The following is a 27,069-nucleotide window of genomic DNA, read 5'->3' on the forward strand; positions in this document are numbered from 1 at the left end:
TCCTCACACAATACCAGAGCTCCTCTCTTGGCACAATGTCATTTGCTTTTTCTAGGTCTACAAAAACACAATGCAGCTCCCTCTGGCCTTCTCTGTACTTCTCAATTAGCATTCTCAACACAAACACTGCATCTGTAGTACTCTTTCTAGGCATGAAACCATACTGCTGTTCACAAATGCTGACTTCTGCTCTCTGTCTAGTTTCCACTACTCTTTCCCATAACTTCATTGTATGGCTCATCAACTTTATCCTTCTATAGTTGCTGCAATTCTGCACATCCCCTTTATTATTAAAAATAGGCACCATCACACTTTGTCTCCATTCTTCAGGCATCTTCTCCCTCTCTAAGATCCTGTTGAATAATGTTGTCAGAAACTCTACCACTGCCTCTCCTAGACACTTCCACACCTCCACAGGTATATCATCAGGACCCACTGCCTTTCCACTCTTCATCCTCTTCAATGCCTTCCTCACCTCAGTTTTACTAAGTTACTAATCCGGATGCCCGTCCTGACACAACCCACTGCATTTATCTGGGCTTGGGACAGGCTCAGGGAGACACTGCTCCGTGCCCCCCCAAGGCAGGCTTGGGGAGACAAGGGCCAGTGCCGGACTGAGGCTGCATTACTTGTGACCCTTGTTGTAAGCACAGTTATTTTAGGAAACGTTCCCTCTTGGCCCAACTGCTATACACACACACACACACACACACGTACATACACACACAAATTCAGTATATTTTCAGGATCATCAAGCTTTGCCTTTGCCTTTACACTGCGCTACCCATTCATCCCTAAAATAGGCATTTCACACACAGTTATGCATCATGTGTTTATCAATTGACATTCATGATTATCGCTTAAATGGCAACAATTTTGTTTGCAATGTAACTGACATGATGATCCTGTCTGGTCAGAAGAGCAAGTGCTAATGATGTGGAAAATGACTAGAACTGTCTAACAATCACATACATGCACACACAAACTGACAAATTGAGCTGCTGGCCATCTTCTCCTCAGGCATTAATTTGACGTGGCAGTGTGACTACCTCTGCTGTCAAATAAGCTGAAAAAATAGCCAGGGATTACATTGATGCCAATCAATTCTGTTTATCAGTCCAATTCTTTCTTAGTAGTCCTGCCTGTCTTCTGTATGAACAACTTTAACTCTCAGAGAATCGTGTGTGTGCAATTTAGCATTGTCATAATATCTTACTGCAAACCCAAAGCATTATAAAGTTTTTGAGTAGAAAAACAACGTCTGGGACTACCTGTCATCACATGAAAATGTATTTCTCTAGAAGTTACAATTCCATCTACTCTTTGAATTGTTGAGTGGTGAATCAGGGGCAGAATAAGACACTCATTTGCAACTTTAATGATGTTGTAAATTAAGAAGTACTCAAAGAAGCATTTGTTATGAAATAATTTGTAGAAATAATTTGTTGATATTGCATTGCATCCACTTTTGCCGATTGTACACTGGCCCACAGACAACATCAATTGCAAAAAGTGATAAAATAAAGTTTTACACAGTCATGGAATAGTGGCGTTATGTATCTGTAGCAAAACAAATCAGCTGTCTCCAAGTGCAATGCATGCTCGATTGGGTTGACATCTGGTGATTGACCCAGTCATCGCAGAATATTCCACTTCTTTGATGGAAAAATCTCCTGGGTTGCTTTTGCAGTATGTTTTGGATCTCATCAGTCTGTACTGTGAAGCACCGTCCAGTCAACTTTGCTGCATTTGACTGAATCTAAGCAGGAAGTATATCCCTATACACTTCACAATTTATCCGGATGCTTCTGTTTTTTGTCACACCATCAATAAGCACAGCCATGGATGCCCATGCCATCATACTGCCTCCACTATGTTTTACAGTAGATGCGGTGTGCTTTGGAACATGAGCTCTTCCAATTCTTCTCCAAACTTTCTTCTTCCAATCATTCTGATATGGGTTGATCTTAGTCTCATCTGTCCAAAGAATGCTGTTCCAGAACTGGGCTGGTTTCTTCAGGTGTTTTTTGACAAAGTCATTTATGGCCTTTCTACTTTTGAGGCTGACTAATGGTTTGTGATGAATCCTTTAAATTTACTCTCATGAAGTCTTCTCTTTATGGTAGACTTAAATACTGATACACCTACTTCCTGGAGAGTGTTCTTCTCTTCACATGTTGTGAAGGGTTTTTTTCTTTACCATGGAAAGGATTCTGCGATCATCCACCATTGTCATCTTCTGTGGACATCCAGGCCTTTTTGAGTTCCCAAGCTCACCAGTGCACTCTTTTTAATCCCAAAATGTACCAAACTGTTGATTTGGCCATTCCTAACATTTCTGCTCTCTCTCTGATGGATTTCTTTTTTTTTCAGCCTCAAGATGGTCTGTTTTACCTCCATTGAGAGCTCCTTTGACCACATGTTGTGTGTTCACAGCAACAGCTTCCAAAACCCCCAGAACTTTTCACTGCTTAATTGATGACAAGTTACAAAGGGAAGAGCCCATACGGCCTTCTGAGTCAATTGTCCAATTACATTGGAGGCCAGATTCACAGGCACAGGCCAGATTCACAGGCACTCTAGCAACAACTAATTGTCGATGAAACTGTTGCTTCAACCAATCAGATTTTAAGTTGTGACATTAAGGCCTTCTCAAAGGGTACGGAAACATCAACGTGTCACACACCCTTTGATTGGATAGTCAGAGTGTACTAACTAGATTCAAAGATTCAAGTTTCAAGTTTTTATAGTCACATGTACAGTGTAGAAACGTATTTCCCTGTACGATGAAATTCCTACTTTGATGCCTGCAGCGCATTTGGATGTGTACTAATAAGAAAAGTGTAAACATAATTGTATATATGGTTATAGATATGAGTATCAACAGTGCAATAATACAGTGGCAGTGCAATAAGACATTTGAGTGCAGCTTGGTGTGCATCTCACAAAGTACAGGTGTAAGGATGAGCAGTAGTTGCACGTGCAAGAAGAATGAGTGTCAGCTGTTTAGGAGTCTGATGGCAGTTGGGTAGAAAAAGTTCTTTATCGTGTTGTTTTACATTTAACACTCCTGTAACTCTGGCAGGAGTGTGAAGACAATATGTTGGGGGTGGGTGTGGTCCTTGGCGATGGCTGTAGCTCACCTGTGGACTCTGCAGTGTTAGGTGCTCTGTAGAGAAGGCAGTGGGGTTCTGGTGATCATCTCTGCAGTCTTTACCACTCGCTGCAGGCGTTTGGGTCCCAGAGCAGTGGTGCTGCCGTACCATATGGTAATGCAGCTGATCAGGATGCTCTCAACAATGTAGCTGTAGAAGTTGCTGGGGATTTTAGGCAACATGCCAATCCTTCTCAGCCTCGTCAGGAAGAAGAACTGCTGTTTAGCCCTCCTGTCTGTCTGCATGATGTTTAGGGACCAGGTGAGGTCCTCGCTTATGTGGACACCCAGCTATTTGAAGCAGCTAACCCTGCCAACCTCAAGACCTTGGAAGAACAATGACTGATGAGGGTGCCATGTTGCAACCAGAGCTAGCAGGCTGCATCTGTAGCAAGCTGCACAAACACAAATATAGCTGTGTTGATGTAATAGCCAATATTTCAATGATGACTGAAAGAAGAGAAGAAAGTGATGTGGTTTCAGATTTATTGTCAAAGCCATTTTCAAGATGGACTTTTCAAGAAAAGCTGGACATAGCTTAGTAAAGTCAAGCAATTCCAAAGCTAGCAGGCCTGTTACAGCGAGGAAAAGGATTTGTCCGTCACTTTCAGTCTGCTAACTATGAGCGGGTCCTGCGTTATGTAACTTGCACAGATGTCAAGGAGCGGTTTCATCAGATTAGGAGACGTTACCAGAGGGAAACAAGCCGATGACATTGTAGGTCTTATAATCCAATTTTTGGGGGAAAATGAATGCCTGGGTAAAGTCGTTGCACGGTGTTTTTAACAGCACAGGGGTCAACTTTCAGCATTAGCTTTGATGGCAATAGAAAATGACTTCTTGATGGAACTGAATCACACGGATAATCTCTATGAGAGAGTAATTGAACTCTTTTTGACAAAAGAAAGGAGCCTTTTGTATACAAATAAACAGAATTTTTGGTGAGTGAAGTGTTTCTATTTTCCTAAATAATATTGCAATTTTATGAGGGTATTATTGTTGCTTGTTTATGTGTGACGCAGTTGTAGCTGCAGTAGAAGGAGACTTGTACACCCCGGCTATGTTTCTTCAGCAATAGCATTTATTGTGGCAACATGAGTTATGTCTGCAATGTAACAGCCAACCAGGTCATGGTGAATTCTTTTTGAAATCTTTATTTCTTGGCAACTGGACTTGAGTTTCTTCACTTGAAGACATTTCGCCCCTCATCCAAGAGGCTTCTTCAGTTCTGAACTGAAGAGTTCTAGAGGGAAAGCGAAACAAAGGAGTAAAACCTGATGGATTGTATGTACTGAGGCTCATGTGGACATTACCGGGGCTAGTTCTGGTGGTGGGTCTTTCCTAGTTGTTTGGAGGGTGTAGATGGGTCTGGTCCATGTGTGCAAATCCATCTTGGTATTGATCCCAGTAGGGCGTTATATGTTTGTGAAAGGTTGTGTCTTAGGCCCCCTCCTCTGTTCAATGATGGTTTTTCTGTTTTGAAAAAGATGACTCCTTTGACTTCTTTAACTATTCACATTCCAATCCAGGTAATCCCACAAAGTCGCTTTTTTGGTCCACCAAACAACACCTCCATAACCATAACAACCCCAATACGCCTAGTCTCTGCAGATCAACTTTTCCATTTACACAGCAAGCCATAACCTAGACTCGCCCAAAACCCTGGCAGTTATAGACGAAAAGTCCCTATAGGTCATTAGAACTGAAGAAGGCCTCTCGAATGAGGGGTGAAACGTTTTCAAGAAGATTTAGACAAGAAGTGCTCTTTATACTGCATTTCTGCATATTAAGATGGTTTTAGAGCCATAAAACAGATATTGAGGAGTGGACTGATAAATGGAGCGCTACAGAAAGCCTCGGTGTGAAATGCACCACCACTGATATAAGTATATATATCCCCCATGGAAAACATGAAACATTTATATTTATCTGTATTTTTTACATCTCGACTTGTTTTTACATTATAAATCTAAACACTCCTGACATGATTTAGACTTTTCAGGAAGATTTAGATATATTTTGTTTGGTTGGTTGTTTATTTTTTTACTGTCCCATTATTTTGATTTTCCAGCTCCATCCTGCTCAGAGTGCTTCAACTATCACACATAAAAGCTATCCTGAACCATCAGAGACTTTACTCACCATCGTGCTTTATTAGTAGGAGACAAAAAAAAAATGTATGATGTCAAAATGTCCGTGATGATTTATTGTGTTTTGTCTCCATGATAGTGTGGGCCAGTGTCGGGAGGTAGACAATGCTGCAAGGACACGACAGGTCCCCATGTCGCCCTCAGATTTTTTGGATAAACTGATGGGCAGGACATCAGGATATGATGCCAGAATCAGACCAAACTTTAAAGGTATCAGACTGTTTGACAAGTAATTTTTCAATTTAATTTTTTTCTAATCAATTTTCTTTACAGTTCAAAGTCTCTACTTTTTATAATTCATTTGCTTTAACAAACTTGGAATTCTGACTGACCATGACCACTAATTATTATGCTATATTGTTATTGTTATTCTCATTGTTTTTAAGATCAATTTTTATGATTTGACCCTCAAATCTTCGTGTCCCTGGGTCAACATCTTACAATTTTTACAATGCAAATGAATGGAAATTCTGAAAATATTACTGGATGTCACTAGAATCTGAGTGACATTGAGACCATGGCCAATCATCAGAATCATGTATTGCATCATTGTGTGTTTTATCCACGTCCGTTCCCTGTTGCGCTACCCAAATCTGCCGTCAGTTACACACAATGAATAAAATACAATGAAGGTATATAAATTCCTCAGGGATTCTGTGGTGAATGAAGTTAGAAATGCATGAAGTATATTGTATTTTTTTCCTAAAGACTTGTAGGTCACTCAACCGAAGCAGCTACATTCTGCCCATTGCAATTCTTTGCTAAAATGTGCTTCTGTTTGGTAAATTTTGCTGTGTATTTAGCTTTTTGTGAATTTCATAGATTCCACATCAACATATGTATGCAGACAAAATAGAAAAAGATACTGATAAAATATACCATATTTACCAAATTATATTAAAGGGAACATACATTATGTTTCTCCTGTGGATTGTCTGTTTCTCTTGTGGATTTCATCACAACCACTTCAGTCTGCTCATTTTTGTGTTCCATCTCCTTAGGTGAATTGGATAGTGTTGTGATGAGAACTTAGGAGAAGTAGTCAGAACTTGTCAGTCAACAAGTGTGCTTTTTTAGCTCCATTGCCACAGCAACAGTAATGCTTACTAATTGCTAAATAATTTTGGTTAAAAATACTTAAAAAGCCATTTCACATGTTTCTGTTTACCATCTTACTGAGAAAACTTTGTATTCAGTTAACAATGTCTGAAAATGGTTCTTTTGGTTCGGAAATAATCCGTGTGATGTTACCTCTTTTGTTTGACTTCTTTCACTATAACAAAGGCCATGGGCCTTGATTGATGAACTGCTCTCAGACCAGATTCACAAAAACTTATTTTTGCTTCTCTGGTTTGGCCAAATAGACATAATATTTGACTATCACGTAAACACAAGATTGAACGTAAACAGAATGGGATTTTTCAGCACTTACATTTTATGCATTGATATGTTCAGTGATCCAAGTCTGTGATTGTTGTGCATTTCATATCTCCTTTCTGATGATCTTTGTGACATTATTTTAAAACATAGAGTACTCTTTGAAAAGAGAGTACTCTTTACATAGAGTACTCTTTGAAAAAAAGACCTCATCATATAGTGCAAGATTTTATTTCACTATATAATTGTTATACCAAACTATTATTCGCCTTTCATTTGGGTTCCCCTGGAGAGGCTCACCTGGTTAAAAGATTACAGTGTGTTACAGGTTGCTAATAAAGTTTCACATTTCATGCATATTGGATTGTATATGTTATTTAACACTTGAAAAAAAGTTGATTCGTTGTGAACTTTGCCATTTAAGGATCCGTTGCAGAGCGCTTCACGGTGGTTTTTACACTAAGTGCTGTCATTCGATATTACTGTGACTTTCAGCAGCTAAAAAAATAAATTTATGTGGACATGGCTGACTATAATCGATTATAAGTTGTTGAGAATTTGAAATTAGACTCACGGTCAGCACAGACAGTCCAAAAAAACCTCTTTGTCAAATCATGAGTTTTTTTGTCATTTATGTCAATTCTCTGTCTCCAGGTCCTCCAGTCAACGTATCCTGCAACATTTTCATCAACAGTTTTGGTTCTATTGCTGAAACCACCATGGTATGTACGGTGTATTATGTTGAGACTGAGTGGGGACTTAACATATGAGTGCACAACTTAACACACATACATCCTGAGCTGTGCACATTTACAGTATGCCATATAAATGTTTCAATTGCGGATTTGCAATGTTATAAATACTGTATAATATTATAATTTATTTTTACACAATTCAGTATTTCTGCTCCTACATAACATCATACCCCTCAATGGATGAAAGAAAAAGGGAAGATAATGTAGTTGTGGTCTGGGTTAAAATTATTACAAAAAAAACCTAAACTGATTATTTAGACAATTACTTCAGGTCATCAGGTGGAATTTGGAATCAAAGAGCAGAAGTATGCTAAAAATATTTGCTTTTTACAGTTCCTATATAAATAATAAAATTTTGGGAAGAATTAATTCATAATCTTTGTTCTATTCACAGACTGGATGCACACACTGTAATCAAATATAGTTTTCATTGTAATTAATTCATTAAAGGCTCAGCTTGCAGCAGTGTTTGATTTTTTGCTTAATTTTCATTTTTGTGAACATGATATCACAACCTCTATGATAGTAAAAATAGCAAACAAGCAAAACTGAGTATATAGTTCAAAATGTGGAAAAAATATTGTGCAGTTCATTGTGTCAAAGGTAAAGTTGTGCAACATCTTTGTTTTAGTGTTATAGGATCTGGGGTTTTCTGTTTTCTGCATTTTTTTCCTCTGTACATGTGATACATGAAACAGACATGTTTTTAATAAGCTCCTTAATCATTTAAGAACAGTGGGGACATGAGGAGGATGACTTATTGTGTCTGTCTACTCTAATCTGCCATCGAGGTATAATAGTTTTGATTAAAGATGCATGAGAATGAGAATCACATTGTTTCTACTTTATTTGGGTTTTCAGTCAGTCATGATCTTTTGTGAATTATTAAAGAGCATCGCTGCAGTTTTTATGTCTTGCAAAGATGAAAATGTGATAGATGTGGTCAGATTTTAAAATAGCTTTGGCCAAAATGTAAATGTAAAAAATGAAGGAGTAGCAGACAAGTGATGATCCCCCTGAAAGAAGTATTGAGTGGGACCTTTCAAGCAAAGGCATAATGTTTTAAATAAAAGATGATAAATAAATATAATCAAATATATGGTCATAAATTCTTAAAAAATGAAAAGAATTAAAGAAATGACCAACAAGTGCAAGAAATGTAGTCCTAAAACAGGAAGAAATCGTTTTAAATTCAGCAAGATGTTACCTACTCTTCCTAAATCGGAATTAAACAAATAGTCTTGATACCAGGGAGTCAGAGGGTCCCCTGAAAACATTGAAAACAAGCTTCTAAAGAGAGAAGCGTCAGAGTGTGAGCAGAAAGACAAGATGACATGTGGAGATAATAACATAGAGAGGGAGGCTCCCAGAGACAGAAATCAGAGGAGACAAGAATAGCAGATGTGCCATGAATACACTCAGCAACTCTGACAGCAAATACTAGTCAGTCAGTCCAGACTGCATACAAGCTGTTGTTTGCACCAGCCACATGATACAAATGAGCCAATAACAATGATCAATACCTAAGACCGCTGATGCCTAATTGTAGCACGTTGTATTTATATAAAATTGTTACATAAATATTAAGGAGTATGGTGGCAAATTCAAACATTATGTGAATCAGAGCATCAAATTCAAAATTAGCATTTTGATTGGTTATGCATAAATGTAATGTGACCTGCAAGCTGTGCAGCATTGGAAAATACTGTTCAATGTGACAGTAAAGAAAAAACAGATGTTATTATAGAATAGAACAGAAGCTGTTAATAAAATGTCAATGTTTCATACATTTTACAGATTTGCCTTAGAGCCTGAAACCTGGAAAAGAGGTTGCAAAATATAGAAATAACTAATCTTCCTTAAATATGTGGGTAGTGTCTTTGAATTGTCTACCAGTCATTACATATTATTACAAAAAAGCTATATATATGTATATTATAACAGAACTGTATTTTGGCTAAAACTAAAATGATATGCAAAATAAAGTCAGAAACTATGTAAGAGTCAGTCAAAGTTAGTTAGATTAATTTTCTCCTATGTTATCATCATCTTCGCTGCTGTTGTTGTTGTTTGGATGTACATGATAATATTAAAAAAGACTGTAAATTTGATTGTTCTGTACATATGAGAAAGATTATGCTAAATACACCAGAGCAGTGCAAAACTGCTCTCTGCTTTAGAATACAGGAACAAACCTTTTGGAAACTGGCAAATGTAATTACTGTTAATGACACCAAATGGACAACACAGATATTCTATATTAGTGCTTGAGTAAGTGATGATTGAACACATTATCTCTCCTTCAAAAACACTTGGCAACACTTCACTCTTAATTTTATATAATTAGCAGAGCAGAGCTGGCTGTGATCAGTCAAGCATTGGCTTTACATGGATGGATGGATAGATGGACGGACAAGTGCACCTCGGATGGAAGTGACAAGGGCTAAGTGGTTTCTGCACCGCTGGGAGTTCTGATGGGTGCACCATTTCTCTGGGTGCACTCTGTGTGTGTGTGTGTGTGTGTGTGTGTGTGTGTGTGTGTGTGTGTGCGCGCGCGCGCGTATGTGTGTGTGTGTGTGTGTATCAGTCATCTAAGCCAGAGAATTTGAAAACATGCAATATTGCTTTCATTGGACTTTTATTATTAATCACAGATAAATAAATTTTTCACTGCAGCATGGGTGTAATACAGAACATTGGGTTGTCGTACTGACCTGCTTGTGTGCACTTCACATCCACAGCGTTGCAAGTACTGCATCACACAGGAATGGCATCAGAGCCTGACTGATGCTGGATTTTTGGAGCTAATGCCAATATTCTGAATATTCAGGGAAGTAATTAGTCATATTATCATTTGTCAAACCAAATTTCTTACAGGTTCAACATCCATTGAACAAAACGGAATTTGAAGCATCGATAAGGGACTTATTATTATATACTTTATAACAGGCAGGAGGAAAAGGACAGTTAAACCAGGGGTCAGTGCTTAGGTTGCGATAACACTTTACGCTGAAGAGTGAGGGACAGAGAGAGAGATCTACAATGGCCGTATGTCGCTTTAGGATTAAGGCATTTCTCTTCCCACCATTTGTCTTTTCATCTGCCATTTCCCCTTTTCCCTGTGACATAACTGTTAACACCAGCACATTATCTGTGCCACAAGAGAAGATGTGGTTCTGGCCTAGATGATGTCATGACGAGAGATATTAGGAGATAATGGAGACTGATGAATGGTTTCAAGTCCGTAAGCTTGATATTGTTTTCTAGATTTTGTCAACCGCTGCCAGTGTGATTTCATTCATACATATCACATAATTTCATGAAACCCAACATTATACTTTTGATAAACAGTGCAATAGCTGTTTCTATTGGCAAATCATTTGAAGTACAAAGAGCAGTTTTAGTTTGTGTTTCACAAGACGTAAAATAAATTTTCACTTTGTGAGTCATTTGAACTTTTTCGATATGTCATTTCAATACAAATTCACACCAACCATAGCATTTTTATCTTATTTCCCAAGGCTCACTACAATCACATAGGTTCATCTTTTTTTACACTTTTTTTTTTTTTCAAGCTCAGTTTGAGGTAATTCCTTTACAATTGTTATGTTTTCTCTCAAATATATATATTATATGTATAAATATATATTTAAATTTACTTTTTCACATGGTGTCACGGGCCGCTGGGGGCAGACTCGGAATGGGAACCACACCACCAAGGCTGAAATCAGGGTTGGAGGTCTTTTATTTAGGTAGGCAGGGTGTCTCAGGCAGAGTTGCAGCCAGGGCCCCAGGTAGGGTTGCAGGAAGGGCCCCTCAATCCTTCTGCCCTGGGACCTCCAGTCGCTCCTTCCTTCGAGCCTTCTCGATCCCTCGTGAATTCCCCGGCCCTGAGCAGAGCATGCCGCTGCTCTTTATGGGGCCGGGCAATCAGCGGCAGCTGGCGCTGATTACCAATTTGACCCAGGTGTGTGAGACCCTGACAGTACCCCCCCCCTCAATGGGCGCCTCCTGGCGCCCCACGAGTCAGCCTGGGTGGGTGTGGTTCCGAGTCCATGATGGCTGGGGTATTCTGTCACGAGGCGGGGGAGGGTCACAGGCAGGGTTACCAGAAGGGTCAGGGCAGGATCTCAGGAAGGGTCCCAGGCAGAGTTACAGGAAAGGGCCCCAGGCAGGGTTACAGGAAGGGCCCCTCAATCCTTCAGCCCTGGGACCTCCAGTCGCTCCTTCCTTCGAGCCTTCTCGATCCCTCGCAAATTCCCCGGCCCCGAGCAGAGCGTGCCGCTGCTCTTTATTGGGCCGGGCAATCAGCGGCAGCTGGCGCTGATTATCAATTTGACCCAGGTGTGTGAGACCCTGACACATGGTTTAAAAAAAAAATTATTAGCAAACAAGGTTGATTTTATCCTGTTATAGTGTGTGTTAGAATCCATTACAAAAGAACATCTTTCGGTCAGAACTCGCTCTCTTTCGTCGGCCCAAAACTCTGGAACAATCTGCCCCTAGGAGTTAAAACTTTGAGTCTTCGGAGCTTCATTGAAGCCACCAAACAGCTCCTGCTAAGAAAACAAATATGCCAACACTAAGCCAGAACCGTCTCCGTCTCGAGCCAAACTGTCTAGCGACCTGCCCCGCCAGCCTCCTTGATGCTTCCGCCTTGCTTTTGCACATAATAAAAAAAAAAAAAAAAAAAAAAGAATGATATGAACCTCTTATCACGGCCCTAACCACAAGCAAGCGGTTTTAACTGGTTTTAACATGTTTTAACTTGTTTTCCGGTTTTAACCTGTTTTAACCTGTCTTCAACCTGTTTTAGCTACTTACTAATTGTTTTTATTCCCCACTGGAGTACATTTACTCCACCCACGGACAGCCGGGTGCAATATAGCAACTCTGCTTAGCCTGTCTGGTACATCCATCTTCTCATATCGCATTTTATGCTGAAATGTTTAATGGCACTGTACTGTCTGTCCTTAAATAAAATTCATTCATTCATTCATTCATTCATTCATTCATTCATAAAAATATTCCACAGTATCAGTTCCAAAGTGAGGTTTGTTCAGATCTGGGTGACAGCCTAGAGTGTCAGACATATTTTACTTGATCTGGCCAACTAGAGTTATTTCAATTTCCAAAAAGTGCCCCTCAACAAACTCAAAGGTTGGGAATACAGCAACTAGAAAAAACTGTGGAGGTTTTTTGAGGTCATCAGTTCTCGTTAGATTATCATCTCACAGAGTTCCGCTTCATGTTTTGTCATTGTTGCAGGTGTTGGAACAATACAAGACTGTATGATGCTAAAACATGTGCACATTCTTAGCACTCCTCCATCACTATGAAGGACACATTCATCCAAAAAGCAATTTGAATTGTAGTACAAGCAACCTCCATGCTGATCATGTTTATAACACTTTACCCTGCTTTGTTTTACTGTTACATCACCGAATGGGAACGGAAAAACATTGAAGAGAGATTCAGAGTTTATTTTGAATATCCAGGGTCACACGCACACATATACACATATACACAGGGCTTAGAGCCAGGTTGGTTCGCTGTGGCCTGCACACGCTATCTATGTTAAACAGCTTTACTGCCGTTTGACTGGTTTTTCATTTGTTCACTCAATCTCTCCATCCCTCTTTAATCTATTGTGTGTCTGTGTGTGAGCAATGTGTAGTTTATCTGACTACATGGAGGAGAGATGATAATGCCACAGGTTTGATCTTTGTGGGTAAAAACAAAAGCATGTGAAGTTAAACCCTATTCTGGTACAATTTTGCTGAGTTGTTACCGACAGTCACCTGTTTTCCACTGGTTGCATTTTCAAGCTTTACTGATTTTTGTCACCTCAAGGACAACATTCCATTATTACTACAACATATTACCATGTCATTCTTATTGTCACAGACCGTCTTATGGACAGATTGTGTGATGGATTTTAAACGCCTCAAGAGTTGACGCATGGTTGTTGTCTCAGCACTCAAGTGCAAGTAACTGTCCGATAAAGACGGTTACTGCCTGATAAAGACTGATTTTTTGTTTGTTTTTTCCTTTGGGTTTTGTTTGTCAGATTATCATAATTTCTGTAACTATGTTAAACACATCTATTGACTTTTATAGTTTTCGCAATCATTGGATAGTACCACTCAACTGGCAAATTTGGTGTCCAGAATGAAAAATGTTATCTGAAAATATGCAAGGAATTACCAGGAAAAAGTAGTCACGATCTGGCAAACAATATTGTCAAAAGTCTTAACCAAGCAAAAGTAAACATTTTTACAATTTCACCATGATATTACCTCTTACCTCTCCTGCAATTTTAAAGGACTTCCTTGCTTGTGGAAGTGTTCAGGATTTTGTACTTGATGAGAGTACAATTCTTTATTGTAAGTCGCTTTGGATAAAAGTGTCTGCCAAATGCAATGTAATGTAATGTAATGAGGGCATGTCTATCATAAATGGATTAGTGAACTAGCTGCAGAAAGACTCGACATCTACTCTGATATGCTCTGACCATAAATCCTCCTCCCACTGAGTTTTCGAGTCTTTTAGATGATGGAACAACTACTGTATGTGGATGAGATATAAGCAAGAAATCATTCCCCTTGGACTAGTTGTTATGGGGTTAAATTGGCTAAATGCATGAGTCGTGCTCCCGGTTACTGGCTACCAATCCAGTGTTCTCTCTGCTTTCCCATATGCTTTGAGCCCCACCATCACCAGCTTCTAATACCTTTTCACTGCTGCACCCCAAACTCTTTTGGTTCACTGAGCAAACAAAGAGCAACTTAAAAAGCTGACACTTATTCAAGGTACATAGCAATGTCTTATATAAGTATGACTTCTATTGTAAGTCAAATACAGTATGTTTGCAATGTATGCTAAAGTTCAAAGGGAATTTGGTAACACTTTATTTTAGCTCATATTTCAGTATTTTTAGCTCATCAGTTCTGTTTGGATTTCTAATATCCACTTTCCTGTTTTCAAAGTCATAAAAAAAAAGCCTTCTTTGGATGTTGATAAAGTCAGTGTAGACCAGACAAGTTGCGAAGATTTAAAAAAGAAAAAAGAAGAAATTTGATTAAAGTTGCCATCTATTTGACTTATCAGCTACAGTTCAGTTCTAGGTAGAATGGCACTACAATCCAGGTGTCAATGTGTTCAAATCTGCTGAACCAGTGAAATTGAGATTTAACTTTTGAGAGTGTAATTCAATTTCTATGTGACTAACTCCTATGTATGGAATTTAATTTGGCTTATTTTACACAATGTTTATTACAAAAAAATAAGTATGCCCTTAAGATGATCTGTGTGATTTGAAATGAAAGATAAAGAGTGATTGTCGGTAAATGATTTATTTATAGTCAATAACCCATTCTCTGTAGCAACGGGCCCCTGAGAAACAAACCCCCGATCTTCCCGCTAATGCCTAGGCCTCCAGCGTCTTAATACACATGTCTATGATGGTGGGAGCCACCACGACTCCTCATAGCAACCGGGACAGCTGGGGCTCAAGCCCAAGACCTCCTTCTTGTAAAGCCATAGAGAAATATCAAGGCTATTTCGGTCAAAAGGGAAATCAAACCTTATTTAATTAAGAATTGAGCTTTGAAACTTCTGAAAAATGACCCACATTGATGGATATCAGACAGTCATTTTCAGCTTTGGTCTTTCATTGTCTTCAGTGACTGATTTTAATGGGGTCGAAGATTGGATTTTCTCAGTAGATCATGTGAGAGTACCATACAGCCTACACTCAGCGTTGTTTCAGGTTCATGCTGACAATGTGGATAGAATGACAAAAATATCACCTTTGAATAAATTCCTTCAATGTTGTTCTGATGTTAAAGTACTTTGCACTTTCCAAACAGTACTTTACATTCAAATCAGTCATGATTTATCATATCTCAGTGGCCCGTATCACTGCTGGTACTCATATACGGTGACGCACGTTAGTATTTTTGCAATGCAGTCTTTTCAGTAAGTCAGACGTATGGTATAGAAGAATAGAAATAGTTTAATTCAACTATTTCGAGATATAAATTGAGATATGTTATTTTTACTTTTACAAGAAAATCTTTGTTGCTGTTACAAATCTTTAATGTGGTAGAAAATCTTTTTATAGGTGTTGCAACATCACCAAGGTTAATCTTGTGTTACAAGTTTGATAGAATACAACTGTTACTTAACCCGATTTGCTAAACTGTTTGTATGTTAACATTTGTTAAGGTATAGTTCATCATTGAGTTCACTGGTTGCAAACCACTTTTGTTTAGTTTGTAAAGTCCAGTCCTTGTCTAATACGTTTTATATTGCTGACCTCTTTGAAACAGAAGGTAGTGCAATCATCTTTGAAACTGAACATTCCTGGTTAGATTCCCAGTGCCTCCTAGTGTGTCAAAGTGTTGTTTGGCAAAGCACTGAACTCCAAGCTGGTTGATAGCATGTCTACTGCTCATGGTTCATCCATGATGGGTTCATTGCAGAGAACAAATTGCCCCAAAGGGATTAATTAGTCTTTGGTTAATTTTCTAATTTTTGTAGAAAGTTTGCTGCTGTTATGTTTTCCCCCAGGAGGACAAACACAGGTACGTAGAATCGCGGGTTGGTTTATTCAAGCGTTCTAGCACGAGACCGGACCCTCACTGAAACCTTGGGTCGCCTTAAACACTCCAGCTTGATTAGCTGATTCCCCTCTGGTGTGGCGTGGCCATATAACCGCAGTGATCACTGTGCTGCTGGTCCGGGGACCCAAGGAATCATGACAGTGCCCCCCCTCCAGCCTCCATGGACGAGGGGGTCAACCGCAGGGACGGTCACGGGGACGTGGAGCAGGCTGACAAGGGGATCTGCCGGACTGTGTAGATGTGGCCCTTGTCCAGGAGGAGAGGCGATGGGGGTGGCACAGCAACCCCTGGGCCGGACTGACCTGATGGGAGACCATGTAGTGAACGATACTGCTCGGCCCGAGTTTCCTCTGAAGAGCCCGCGTCGAGAGCCACACCTTCTACCCCACGGCATAGATAGTGCCCTGTACTCGGCGGGCATCTGCAGAGCAGCAGGGGGCGGCAACGACACTCTGGAGCTTGGCAGTGGCGCTGGGAGTCATTGACATGCCGGAGCTAGGAAGTGGCGGGGGGAGTGGTTGACACGCTGGAGCTAGGAAGTGGCGCGGGGAGTGGTCGACACACTGGAGCTAGGAAGTGGCGCGGGAATGAAAGCGGCCCTCTGCGGCCCGGGGCGAGCAGTTAGGTCTGGTGTTCTGTTACGTTTTCCCCCAGAAGGACAGACACAGGTACGTAGAATTGCGGGTTGGTTTATTCAAGCATTCTCAAATGAGACCGGACCCTCACTGAACCCTTTGGTCGCCTTAAATACTCCAGCTTGATTAGCTGATTCCCCTCTGGTGCGGCGTGGCCTCCAGGTGCGGAGGATAACCGCAGTGATCACTGTGCCGCTGGTCCGGGGATCCGAGGAATCGTGACAGCTACATTGGTTGTGCTAAAGTAGCATTTTCATTAATTTTGATTAACTTAATATGAAGTGATTACTTCATAAGTTTATTAAAAAAATGTTTTGTCTAACCTGCTATCCATAATTTTGATAATCTTTTTTTCTGCGGAGACCTGAGTTTTGTAGTTTCATGGCAGTTTTCCAGACCTAAAACACTCACGTCAGTTTAGTGGAATAGGGCTCACGTTTCTTACTCTTATGATCTTATCTTCTTCATGATCTTATATACTTTATCAAATGGTCTTAATGTGGCTGTGCGATTGACTGGTATCTAGTCCAGGGTGAACCCCCAAGTGATCACTAAGATAGAATAATTATAAATATGATGTATATAATTTAGTCCAAAAGAGTTTTCTCCATACCTGTTTTACCATGAAATAACCAGTTTAATTATGCTATTTATTTAATTAGTTTCCCGTTTGAATTGTTTAAAAGCCTTGTAGAACCAAAAGACTCGATCTATACTTGATGTATACGGTGCAGGTCTGTTCTGTGGACTCTTAAAATGAGTGACCCTGGACATCCATCCAGTTTTTGCATTACCACCTGAAAAAGAAAACCAGAGGCCTGCATCCAGTTTTAATTTACATCCGTAAGACTGCATGTAGAGATATTTCTTGCAAATGAACTGGAGAGTGTGACTGATAACACAATATCTGTGTTCCTTAAGTCTGCAAAGAGCTCATCTGTAGGTTTGGATTTTCAGGATGACCTCAGGCAGTAGTGAGTCATTGTACAGTGAATTCAACTGTATTTTCAGCTCCGCTTCTGCATCAGCACTCACAGACTCTGCTCTATCATAATGGCATGATCGTGACATCACTGTGACATCATTAACATAACATTGCAAATAATGGCAATAGGGCGATACCTCAATGCATAAAAGCAAAAATAATGAAGATTAGATACAGATTAAGGGTTGATAATAGGTTGCCTGTTTGTCTCACAGGACAAAAATAGCAGCAAGAATTAGTCTTACTTTAACACCTAAATCAGGCTCACATGTTAAATTCCATTAGTTGCATCCATTGCATTCCATTAGTTGTGTCCATTTAGCGATGGCACAGAAAAGGCTCTACAGAATATGCGCTGAGGTGGAATAGTAGTGACGCCGCTTCTACTCAATGATCAGCAAACTGAGACGCTCTTGGGCTTTTAAAGGATATTCTGTGAATTTTCTTGGAAGCTCCGGTTCAACAGAGTGATACTGGCATCAAGCTGCTCAGCTCTCTGTCAGGGGATCAGTTTGAAATGTTACTCCCTGGATGCGTATGCAGACAATTTAAAAGAATTTCATAAAGCTGTTCATTTGGATCAAAGCATTCCTTGCACAAAAAAGGAACACAAAGACCCTGGTCTGCCTCTCAACCCTTCATGGGAAAAGGCTTTCTTTTGTAAATCCCATACAGTCTACTGCTGTCCACACAAACATCTTGAAGGTTAAGTGGGTTGATTTGACAATTCCCTGACTGATAAAATACAAGAATTTTTCATGTACAACATATGCAAATGGTTGCTTTTTAAATGGGGGCATGTGAATATTCATGTGAACACTCTCAGGTTGATCTGTCTTTGTATCATAAGATGTAGTGATATGTAGTAAGGAACAGATGATAATAGTATGCAAACTCATGGACGAGAGCATCGAGTGTCAATCTCATCTACGTGTCTTTTTCCATTTTCCTTGATACTGAAGAAACTGTTCCCAAACATTTTCACTGGATGAATATACAATCTTCAATCTGTATTTTGGTCTACATTTTTGTACTGCAATTCATTAAATCTCCTGTGCTTTGCCAAAGTTACCATGAAAAAACATTAGATTCAGTGCATACATGTCCAGTTGAAACATGAACTGTAGAAAATGTGACTTGAATGATTAATGGAAAGTTGTCTGGACAAATTCTTTGTCAAGTTGTACTGTTCTGCCAGAGATAGCATAAATCTTATTAGATCATTTTATTTTTGTGTATTTAGGACTACCGGGTGAACATCTTCCTCCGTCAGCAGTGGAATGACCCGAGGCTTGCCTACGCTGAATACCCAGATGACTCCCTGGACCTGGATCCCTCGATGTTGGACTCCATATGGAAACCAGATCTCTTCTTCGCGAATGAGAAGGGAGCACACTTTCATGAGGTTACAACAGACAACAAACTGCTACGGATATTTAAGAATGGCAACGTTTTATATTCTATAAGGTAATTTGGCTTTGGGGCTCTATTGTAGCTGTATAACAGGGGATCAGTCAAACAGCTGCTTTAAAATCTTGGAAAATCACTTGTGATTTTTCAAATTTTCAATAATTGGCATTGAATTTAGAAATGATGGATAGGAGTTGGATGAATGTGACTTTTGCCTTTATACATCTTATTATATATATGTTTTATATATATGTACAAGCAATGGACAAAGAGATCAGTTATTGTTTGATCGTCATTTATTTCTGAGTTAATGAATAACTTGAGCTGCATTGTAATCTAACAGCTGACATATTGTCAACACATGGTGCCTTTGCATGTCTGGTATAACTACAAGCCCTGTAGATGGCTAGGGAGGTTCTCAATCATCCAGGTTAAACCTTGGTTAAACCTTGCCAAAATGATTTTAATAAGACGCTAACCCTGAACATTATTCAACACCATTGGTAGATGTTAAAATCCCCAAAGTATCAAAACAACTTCTCTCAGCAACTTTCATATTATTCAACAAATTTTCTGAGTTCTTTGTGAATCTACCAATAAAACACACAGAGTGGTCCATTAATATGGAATACGGACAGATTAAATGCTTTTATAACTATGTGGGTGTATGACATTTACAGATGACTTCATACTTATCACTTTTCTTAAAAGGTCTCTCTCTCTCTCTCTCTCTCTCTTTCTCTGTCTGCTTTCAGACTGACATTAACCCTGTCATGTCCAATGGATCTGAAGAACTTCCCCATGGATGTTCAGACCTGCATCATGCAACTGGAGAGTTGTAAGTTCATAATAAAGTACCTCTTAACAACTACTCAAGTTTTTCTTTGCTTTGAGAAAAAATATTTTAGAACAAATTAGTTTTATGTTTAAATTAGGAAGGATGAGATGTCCTTTTCATATTTTAGATTGTTGAGTACATTTCTGAGATATCAAAAATTAGATGCAATATTATCTGTAAAAAATTTGAAATTAATAGTCTAAGAAATTTGGGATTTATAATTCTCAAAATCAATTTTTTTTGCTACTGAGATTCTGCATAATATTGATTGCTGTACATTTAGCAGAGATATGTGTCTAAAAGGCAGCTGAATTTAAAAGGCTTAATATAATTGAAGTGACAAAGACAGTTAAAATGCCCCTCATTATTGGAAGCAGTTAAAAAGGCTACTTTGTACCTTTCCCCTGGACTGGGACTATTTATTATTCAATTTCCATCTGTCCTTGGCGTCCTTGCCGTCTCAGTGTTGGCTTGTTCTGTTCATCGCATACTCCCCTGGTTTAAACGCACTTTAATTGAAATGACAGCATAGCATTTTCAATGTCATACTCACATGTGATGATAGAAAAGTTAATATAGATCAGCCCCTGTTCCATCTTCCCTTCCAGTTTATTATATAAAGTCACTGTGATTTGTCTCTGATTCATGCCACATACAAGCTCCATACCTCGTTGATGAAGAGATGCTGTGGTCTATCTGAACACCCAAGGGCACTTTAACTGTGCACGCCACTGGATGCTCAGCAACTTGTGCAGCTACCTGTGCAGACACGGAATACTCCACAAAGAAGCTAATTAATTACAGCAAGTTGGCATTCATGAACTCAGAGACTGTCGTTCCTTGTTATGTGCAAAAGTGTGGAAGGAATGTGTGCATAGGATATTATTTGGTTTGCATTGCATAATACATTTCTCCATGGTTCCCTCTTATTTTTATCCTCATTTCCCCCTGAAGTAGTGCTGAATGTAGAATGAATATCATGATAATTAGAGGCACTGTATTTAAAATTCATATATCTTTAACTATATATGCAGAGGTATACATTGTATCAGTAAAACTGATACATTTAGTTAATGCAAAATTACTCAAAATTTCTCATTTAGATACTTAGAGCGAGCTTGTGTGTGCAGTGTTCACAAACATTTCTTGGTATTTATTATAAAGGTTATATTTACTCAAAGTTAGTTTTTCAAAATATCGTTTAATGATTTATATTTTTTGGAATTTGTATGTTATTTGTTGTAATTTTTTTGTTCTTTTATTCAGAATTCGGGTATTTTTGTTCTGTTTCCCATTTAAGTTATGTGTGTGTTTTTGTTTCCTATTTCACAGCAGGTATGTGGTTCAGTATGGATTAAGTAATGGCTTGCTTGCATTAAGAATTAAAATGTGCCAGTCGGCATTACCCCTGAACTATTAAAAGCAGTCAGGATAGCTTGAAGAGAAATATGTAAATTAATGTGAAAAAAATAATGCTAAAAGAACTGTGAAAAACAACATACAAGGTTTTACCGGTAAATTCTTTGGATCTGGTCGTAGACATTGAACATGTCTTCAAAAGATTCACAGGTAGTTGATTTTGGCAAAAGCCCTAGACTGAAGTAAATGTCATTCTATTTCTTAAGTCCCTCTTATGGAAGCGGATTAAACTAGACAAGGGGCCATATCCTTTTGAAGAAACTCAGCATCTTGTTGGTAACCTTATTTCTATGATGACTAATTCATCCTCTGTCCAATCAGGGGCACAGGCCATTGCCAGGGGACAGAACACTTAGGCAGATTATTTTGTCTTCAGTGGCTTCAGCCCACTGACCGGGGGGGGTTTTCATGGATCAAGTCATTATATGCATATATATGTATATGAGATTATTTTTATTGCTGTGTTATTTCTCTCTGTGATGTAATTCAACAAAGAGGAAAGACAAAGGCACGCACTCCCAGAGAAACAGAGAAAGATCGTAATCATGCCATTGTGCATTTTTAGAGAGTACGTGCCTTAGTTCAAATCCATTTCAAGTTCAATTTCATATCTGCTATTATATATAACTGACATATTGTCGGTTTAGGTTTTATTTGGATGAGGAGATATGATTTATCCTTAGTCATTGCTCAGATTATTAGTTAGATTAACTTGTTTTGTTCGTTAGACTGAAGCAGTTGAATATGACTCTGCACATTTGCCTTGTTCTGCAAAAATACTTGAAAATCCATCAAATATGCTGAAAAAAATCACAAAGAGATGGAAAACCTTAACATAAGCAATAACTTATGAAAACGTGAGAAATGACCAATTCGTATTCAAAATATAACGGAACATAAATCAATTGTTCATCATTTGAAAGCCTAATATAAACAATTTTTTAACAAAAGAAATAGAAATATTCACTGCAGTGAAACAAGGAACTGGGACCTAGGTTTTTTTGTTTTTTTTTTTATCAGCTATTCAAATTATATATTTAAAGTTATCAGGTCATGCTTTGTCAGAATTCCTGCATCCGCTTTTTCCAGAAGCCTTTCAAAGACATAAAAATTAAGTGGAATTAAGGTATTCTGTTATACTGACACGCAAAATTATTTTTGCCCAGTTTGTGACAGGGTTTTCATACCCAAGCAAATATCATTGAATATATTACATTACTTTCAAAAGTAGGCAGCTGCTATTGTGATCATCCAGCTTTTATGAGGAGTAACAGTTGGAGTCATTATTTGTCTTGGGAACTATAATGGGAGTAGGGTAGTTTTTTTCCTTTCATATATTTTTGACATCTTTAGAGTACACACACACAATTTTCTCAGACTTTCAGCTAAACCTTAAGAGGCAAGTAGAACCAAATCTTTTGTGTTTGGCCAACGGCATGTACCAGCAGGAGCAGCAGGAGCAGCCGGAGCAGCTGTTTCTGCGTTTATTCAAACATCCCATGTGCACTTGATGAGTACATCTTGTTGATTTTATAGTGTGGCATATTTGTTTTTTGTGCCTTTTTGAGAATTTTCAGTCTTTACACTCATGATAAGCAGTTAGCAGATTATCCAAGTGTGTAACTCAGGTCTATATCTAGGTCAGTGATGTGCGGTGAGGTTCATGGCTGGTGAGGCACTGACATCAGTCAGATTTACAAACATATGAACCCTACAGAGTAGCTTATTGGAAGCAGTTGATTTTTTTAAAATATATCAGCATTCTTTACATATACAAACTGTAGCATAGAAAAAAGCACATGTAAAAAAAACATTATTATCTCTTACCTTTATAGATAAATGAAGTCCATACGCAGCTCTTTCTGAAGCATCGATAACTTGCTTGTAGAAGTCATGCGTTTCTTTCTTCAGTTTTAAAGTCTGTCCATTTTTGTGGCTCCTGCCACGGGAGCGGACTTTGTTGTCCCGGTGTGTTCAGATTATCATTCAGCGAAAAACGTCACAACGGCCAGGAACTAATCAAGCAAGAATGGTTTATTCAAAGTCAGGAAAATCACTTACGGGATATCCCGGGCCAGAATGAATGTCACCCCACAAGAATCGTTCGACTTCTCTAGACACCCGCTGAGACGCGTCCAATCGCATGTGTAGATGAAGAAGTTCTGGCCCTGATCTAAAGGATCAGGCTAATTTTATACCTCTTGATCAAAGGGTTGGAGGAAGTCCTTCCCCCGACCCCCCTGGTTTTACACTCTCTTGGAATGTGGGCACCTGGGGTGCGGGGCCTCATAAAACTGCGCTTCAATCAAAGCCGCTGGTCGCAGGAAATCCTGATGAACTTCCCCCGACCCCCGGTTTTACACTCTCTTGGAATGTGAATACCGGGGCTGTGTAAAACCGTGCTTTAAACGAAGTCGCAGTTCGGAAGAAGTCCTGATAAACTTCCTCCGGCCCCCTGGCTCCAGTCGATTACCTGTGGGGGGTGTCATTGGAAAAGCACGGAGTAGTGCATTCCTTGACATCACGTGATGGGGTCTCGCAGTTACATTGTAACACTCTTTGCAATTGATACTGAAATAATGGTATGAGGTTGGAGATTCTACGATTTGAGATAGAGGGTTTGCAAGTCCCTCTCTTGATGTGTGTCCTCACGTCACACAAGGACTACAATCACAATAAACCGTAAATACAATGAATGCATGTAAACATAGTACATTGCAATTATGACACAAAATCCTAACAAGTCTCTCCGTCTCAATTGAAATCACTGCCAGTGAAGACAGTCGTCCTTGATCGGTCCTGTTCAGACTGTTTGTTTTGAGTCTTTCGGTGCCAAGAATGACTGCTCCACCGATGCTGTCGTAACCAGAACAGTGACCACCGGCTGGTGCAACTTTGTCGCCTTAGGAATAGTTTGAATGAGATCCTTCTGAGTGAAAAAGTTGAGAAGCTGCCCAGGAGGTTTACATTCATCCCTCATCGTTTGTGAGCTATACAGCCCGATGAGATCAGCAAAGAATAGTTGGATGGCTGCACTTGACTTGCTAACTGTTTACTGTAGCTTGCTATTGCTAATTCTATTCTGTGGCTGAGTAGTAAGAAGGATCCTTGGGATCAGCGGTGCCCCCTACCACGAGGCACCGTCACTGCATGCCTCACTTAATGTCTCTTCGCAGTCGTTTAATGATTACAAAAACACGTCACAGTTGTTGACGAAAAACATTAGACACATCATCTAAACTATGGAAATTTAGTTCATACATTCAAAGTTGTTTTTTTCATAGTGACAGCACTATGGTCTCAGTGCATAGCATGCCAGCACAGTCAGCAGAATCACTGCGCAATCAGTAGTGGGCTCAGCTGGTTGCTGTGTCACCGCATGTCTCTTCTTCACATTTGAAGAGTAAATGTGAATTTTTTTTTGCGATTTTGAAAAAAAAAAAACAATGGTGAAGCTACATGGGAAAGAACTTTATAGTACAAGTCACTGAATAAACCATTTAATTTATTTTTTTCATTTTGCATTTTTTTCTTTCCATGACAGTTGAGGCCCGGCCTCCCCTGCCTCTACTGACTGCGCGTCACTGCAAATGACCTAGATTCTAAGTCATTTGATTCGAACAGCCAGCATGAGAAACACATTTTGCTTCACAGTATACTACAATTAGTGTCACGGGTCGCAGGGGGCGGACTCTGGCAGGGAACCACACCTTCAAGGCTGAAATCAGGGTTGAATCGCTGTCTATTTAGGTAGACAGGCAGGTAGGTAGGGTGTCACTGGCAATTCCCTGGCCCCGAGACAGAGTCGCACTAGGCTGGGTCTCACCAGGACGGGCCCCGGGCAGGGTCAAGGCTGGATCTCGGGCAGGGTCAGGGTCCGGTGGTCCACCAGGGGGTCCCGGTCTACACTCAGGGTCTGGTGGTCCACCAGGGGCTCTCACAGGGTCGGGGTCTGGTGGTCCACCAGGGGGTCCCGGTCTACACTCAGGGTCCGAAGGTCTAGCGGGGGCTCTCGCAAGGATAAACATGGCAAAGGGGGAGTCCAGGAACCACGGCTAGGTCCGGTCGTGACTATCCACGGTGGTCAGGGTTGTTGGGCAACCACAATCCCCCGGCACGAGGCAGAGCGTGCTGCTGTCCTTTATCGGGCAGGGAACCACACCACCAGAACTGGATTTAGATAGTCTGTTTATTTCTGACCGGTATCCGGGGTTTCGCAGGGTCGGGGTCCGAAGGTCCAGAGGGGGCTCTCGCAATTCTCCGGCGCCAGGCGGAGCGTGCTACCGCTCTTTAGAGATCTTGATGAGCGGCAGCTGGGCGCTGCTGCAGCTGATTCTTAATTGGGATCTCGGCAGCCGAGAGGAGATCCTGACAGTACCGTACCACCCCCCCACCCCCCACCCCCCCCCCCAACAGGTGCCTCCCGGCGCCCCGTGGAGCCGGCCTGGGTGGTCACGGTGGAACTGCCGGATTAGTGAGGGGTCCAGAATCCGCCGAGCAGGAACCCAGGACCTCTCTTCCGGGCCATAGCCCTCCCAGTCCACCAGATATTGCAGCCCCCTACCTCGGCGGCGATCGTCCAGGAGGCTGGAGACCGTGTAAACGGGATCACCATCCAGAACACGGGGAGGAGGGGGGTTGGGAATGGGAGGGGCCAGCGGATCTTCGCGGACTGGTTTGACTTGGGAAACTCGAGGTGGATCTTTAGTGAAGGCGGGAGTCGGAGACAGATAGCGGACGGATTGATAATTGCGGTGATTTCGAATGGGCCAATGAATCGCTGCAAAAGTTTTTTGGGGGGATGCCTTCAGAGGAAGGTCCCGGGTTGAGAGCCAAGCCTTGTGACCGGGGGCGTAGATCGGCGGCGGTTAGCCTGTGTCTGAGTTCGCCGGGAAGCACGGAGGAGGGCGGCGCGTGCCTGGCGCCAGGTCCGAGCGCACCTGCGCTGATGGACACCGATCGAGGGAACCGCGATCTCTTGTTCGTGCTCGGGAAACAAGGGAGTGTGATAGCCATACGCGCAATGAAAAGGCGAGAGCTGGGTAGCGGCGCTAGGGAGGGTGTTGTGCGCGTACTCCACCCAGGGTAGGTGATCACTCCAGGAGCTGGGGTTTCTCGAGGTGACGCAGCGGAGGGCCGCCTCCACCTCCTGGTTCAGCCACTCCGTCTGGCCGTTACTTTGGGGGTGGAATCCAGACAACAGGCTGACCTTGGCCCCAATTGCTAAACAAAAGGCCTTCCAAACGCAGGACGTGAACTGAGAACCGATGTCTACGGGGATACCATGAGTGCGGAAAATGTGAGAGACTAATAATTTAGCCGTGTCTAGTGCGGAGGGAAGTTTGGGGAGTGGAATGAGGTGCGCAAATTTGGAAAAACGATCAATAATGGACAGGATAGCTGTGTGTCCCTTAGAGGGGGGTAAACCAGTAACGAAATCTAATGCAATGTGGGACCAAGGTCGCCGGGGAATCGGGAGGGGCAGTAACCACCCCGAGGTAGGTTGGGTTGAGGACTTGTTCTGGGCACAGACGGAGCAGGCTGAAACGTACCAGCGGCAGTCACGGGACATGGAGGGCCACCAGAATCTCCACTGCGCCACCCTCAGAGTTCTATACCTCCCTGGGTGGCACGATAGCTGGCTGGAGTGGGCCCACCAGAGGACGTCGGCCCGGGCTGTCTCCGGGATGAACGTCGTCCCCGGGGGCCCAGCCTCTGG

General features: G+C 40.9%; 1 protein-coding gene across 4 annotated transcripts in view; it reads left to right on the forward strand.

The window, feature by feature from the left end:
- The window catches only part of glra3 (glycine receptor, alpha 3), a 74,106-nt gene that overhangs the window by 33,017 nt on the left and 14,020 nt on the right, over positions 1-27,069 (forward strand). For 2 of the 4 annotated variants that reach the window (XM_086142627.1, XM_086142628.1), the window contains exons 2-5: positions 5,384-5,514; positions 7,336-7,403; positions 18,927-19,150; positions 19,849-19,931. In XM_086142627.1, coding sequence (XP_085998753.1) covers positions 5,384-5,514; positions 7,336-7,403; positions 18,927-19,150; positions 19,849-19,931 — 506 coding nt within the window. Of the gene's footprint in view, positions 1-5,383; positions 5,515-7,335; positions 7,404-16,641; positions 16,732-18,926; positions 19,151-19,848; positions 19,932-27,069 lie in introns of those variants that run through there. The other 2 variants (XM_086142630.1, XM_086142629.1) reach the window with 2 other exon arrangements.

This window comes from Fistularia commersonii, chromosome 35 (assembly GCF_037954325.1).
Source record: "Fistularia commersonii isolate RoL2024-O1a breed Wild chromosome 35, RoL_Fcom_v1.0, whole genome shotgun sequence".
In the NCBI taxonomy this organism is placed as follows: domain Eukaryota; kingdom Metazoa; phylum Chordata; class Actinopteri; order Syngnathiformes; family Fistulariidae; genus Fistularia; species Fistularia commersonii.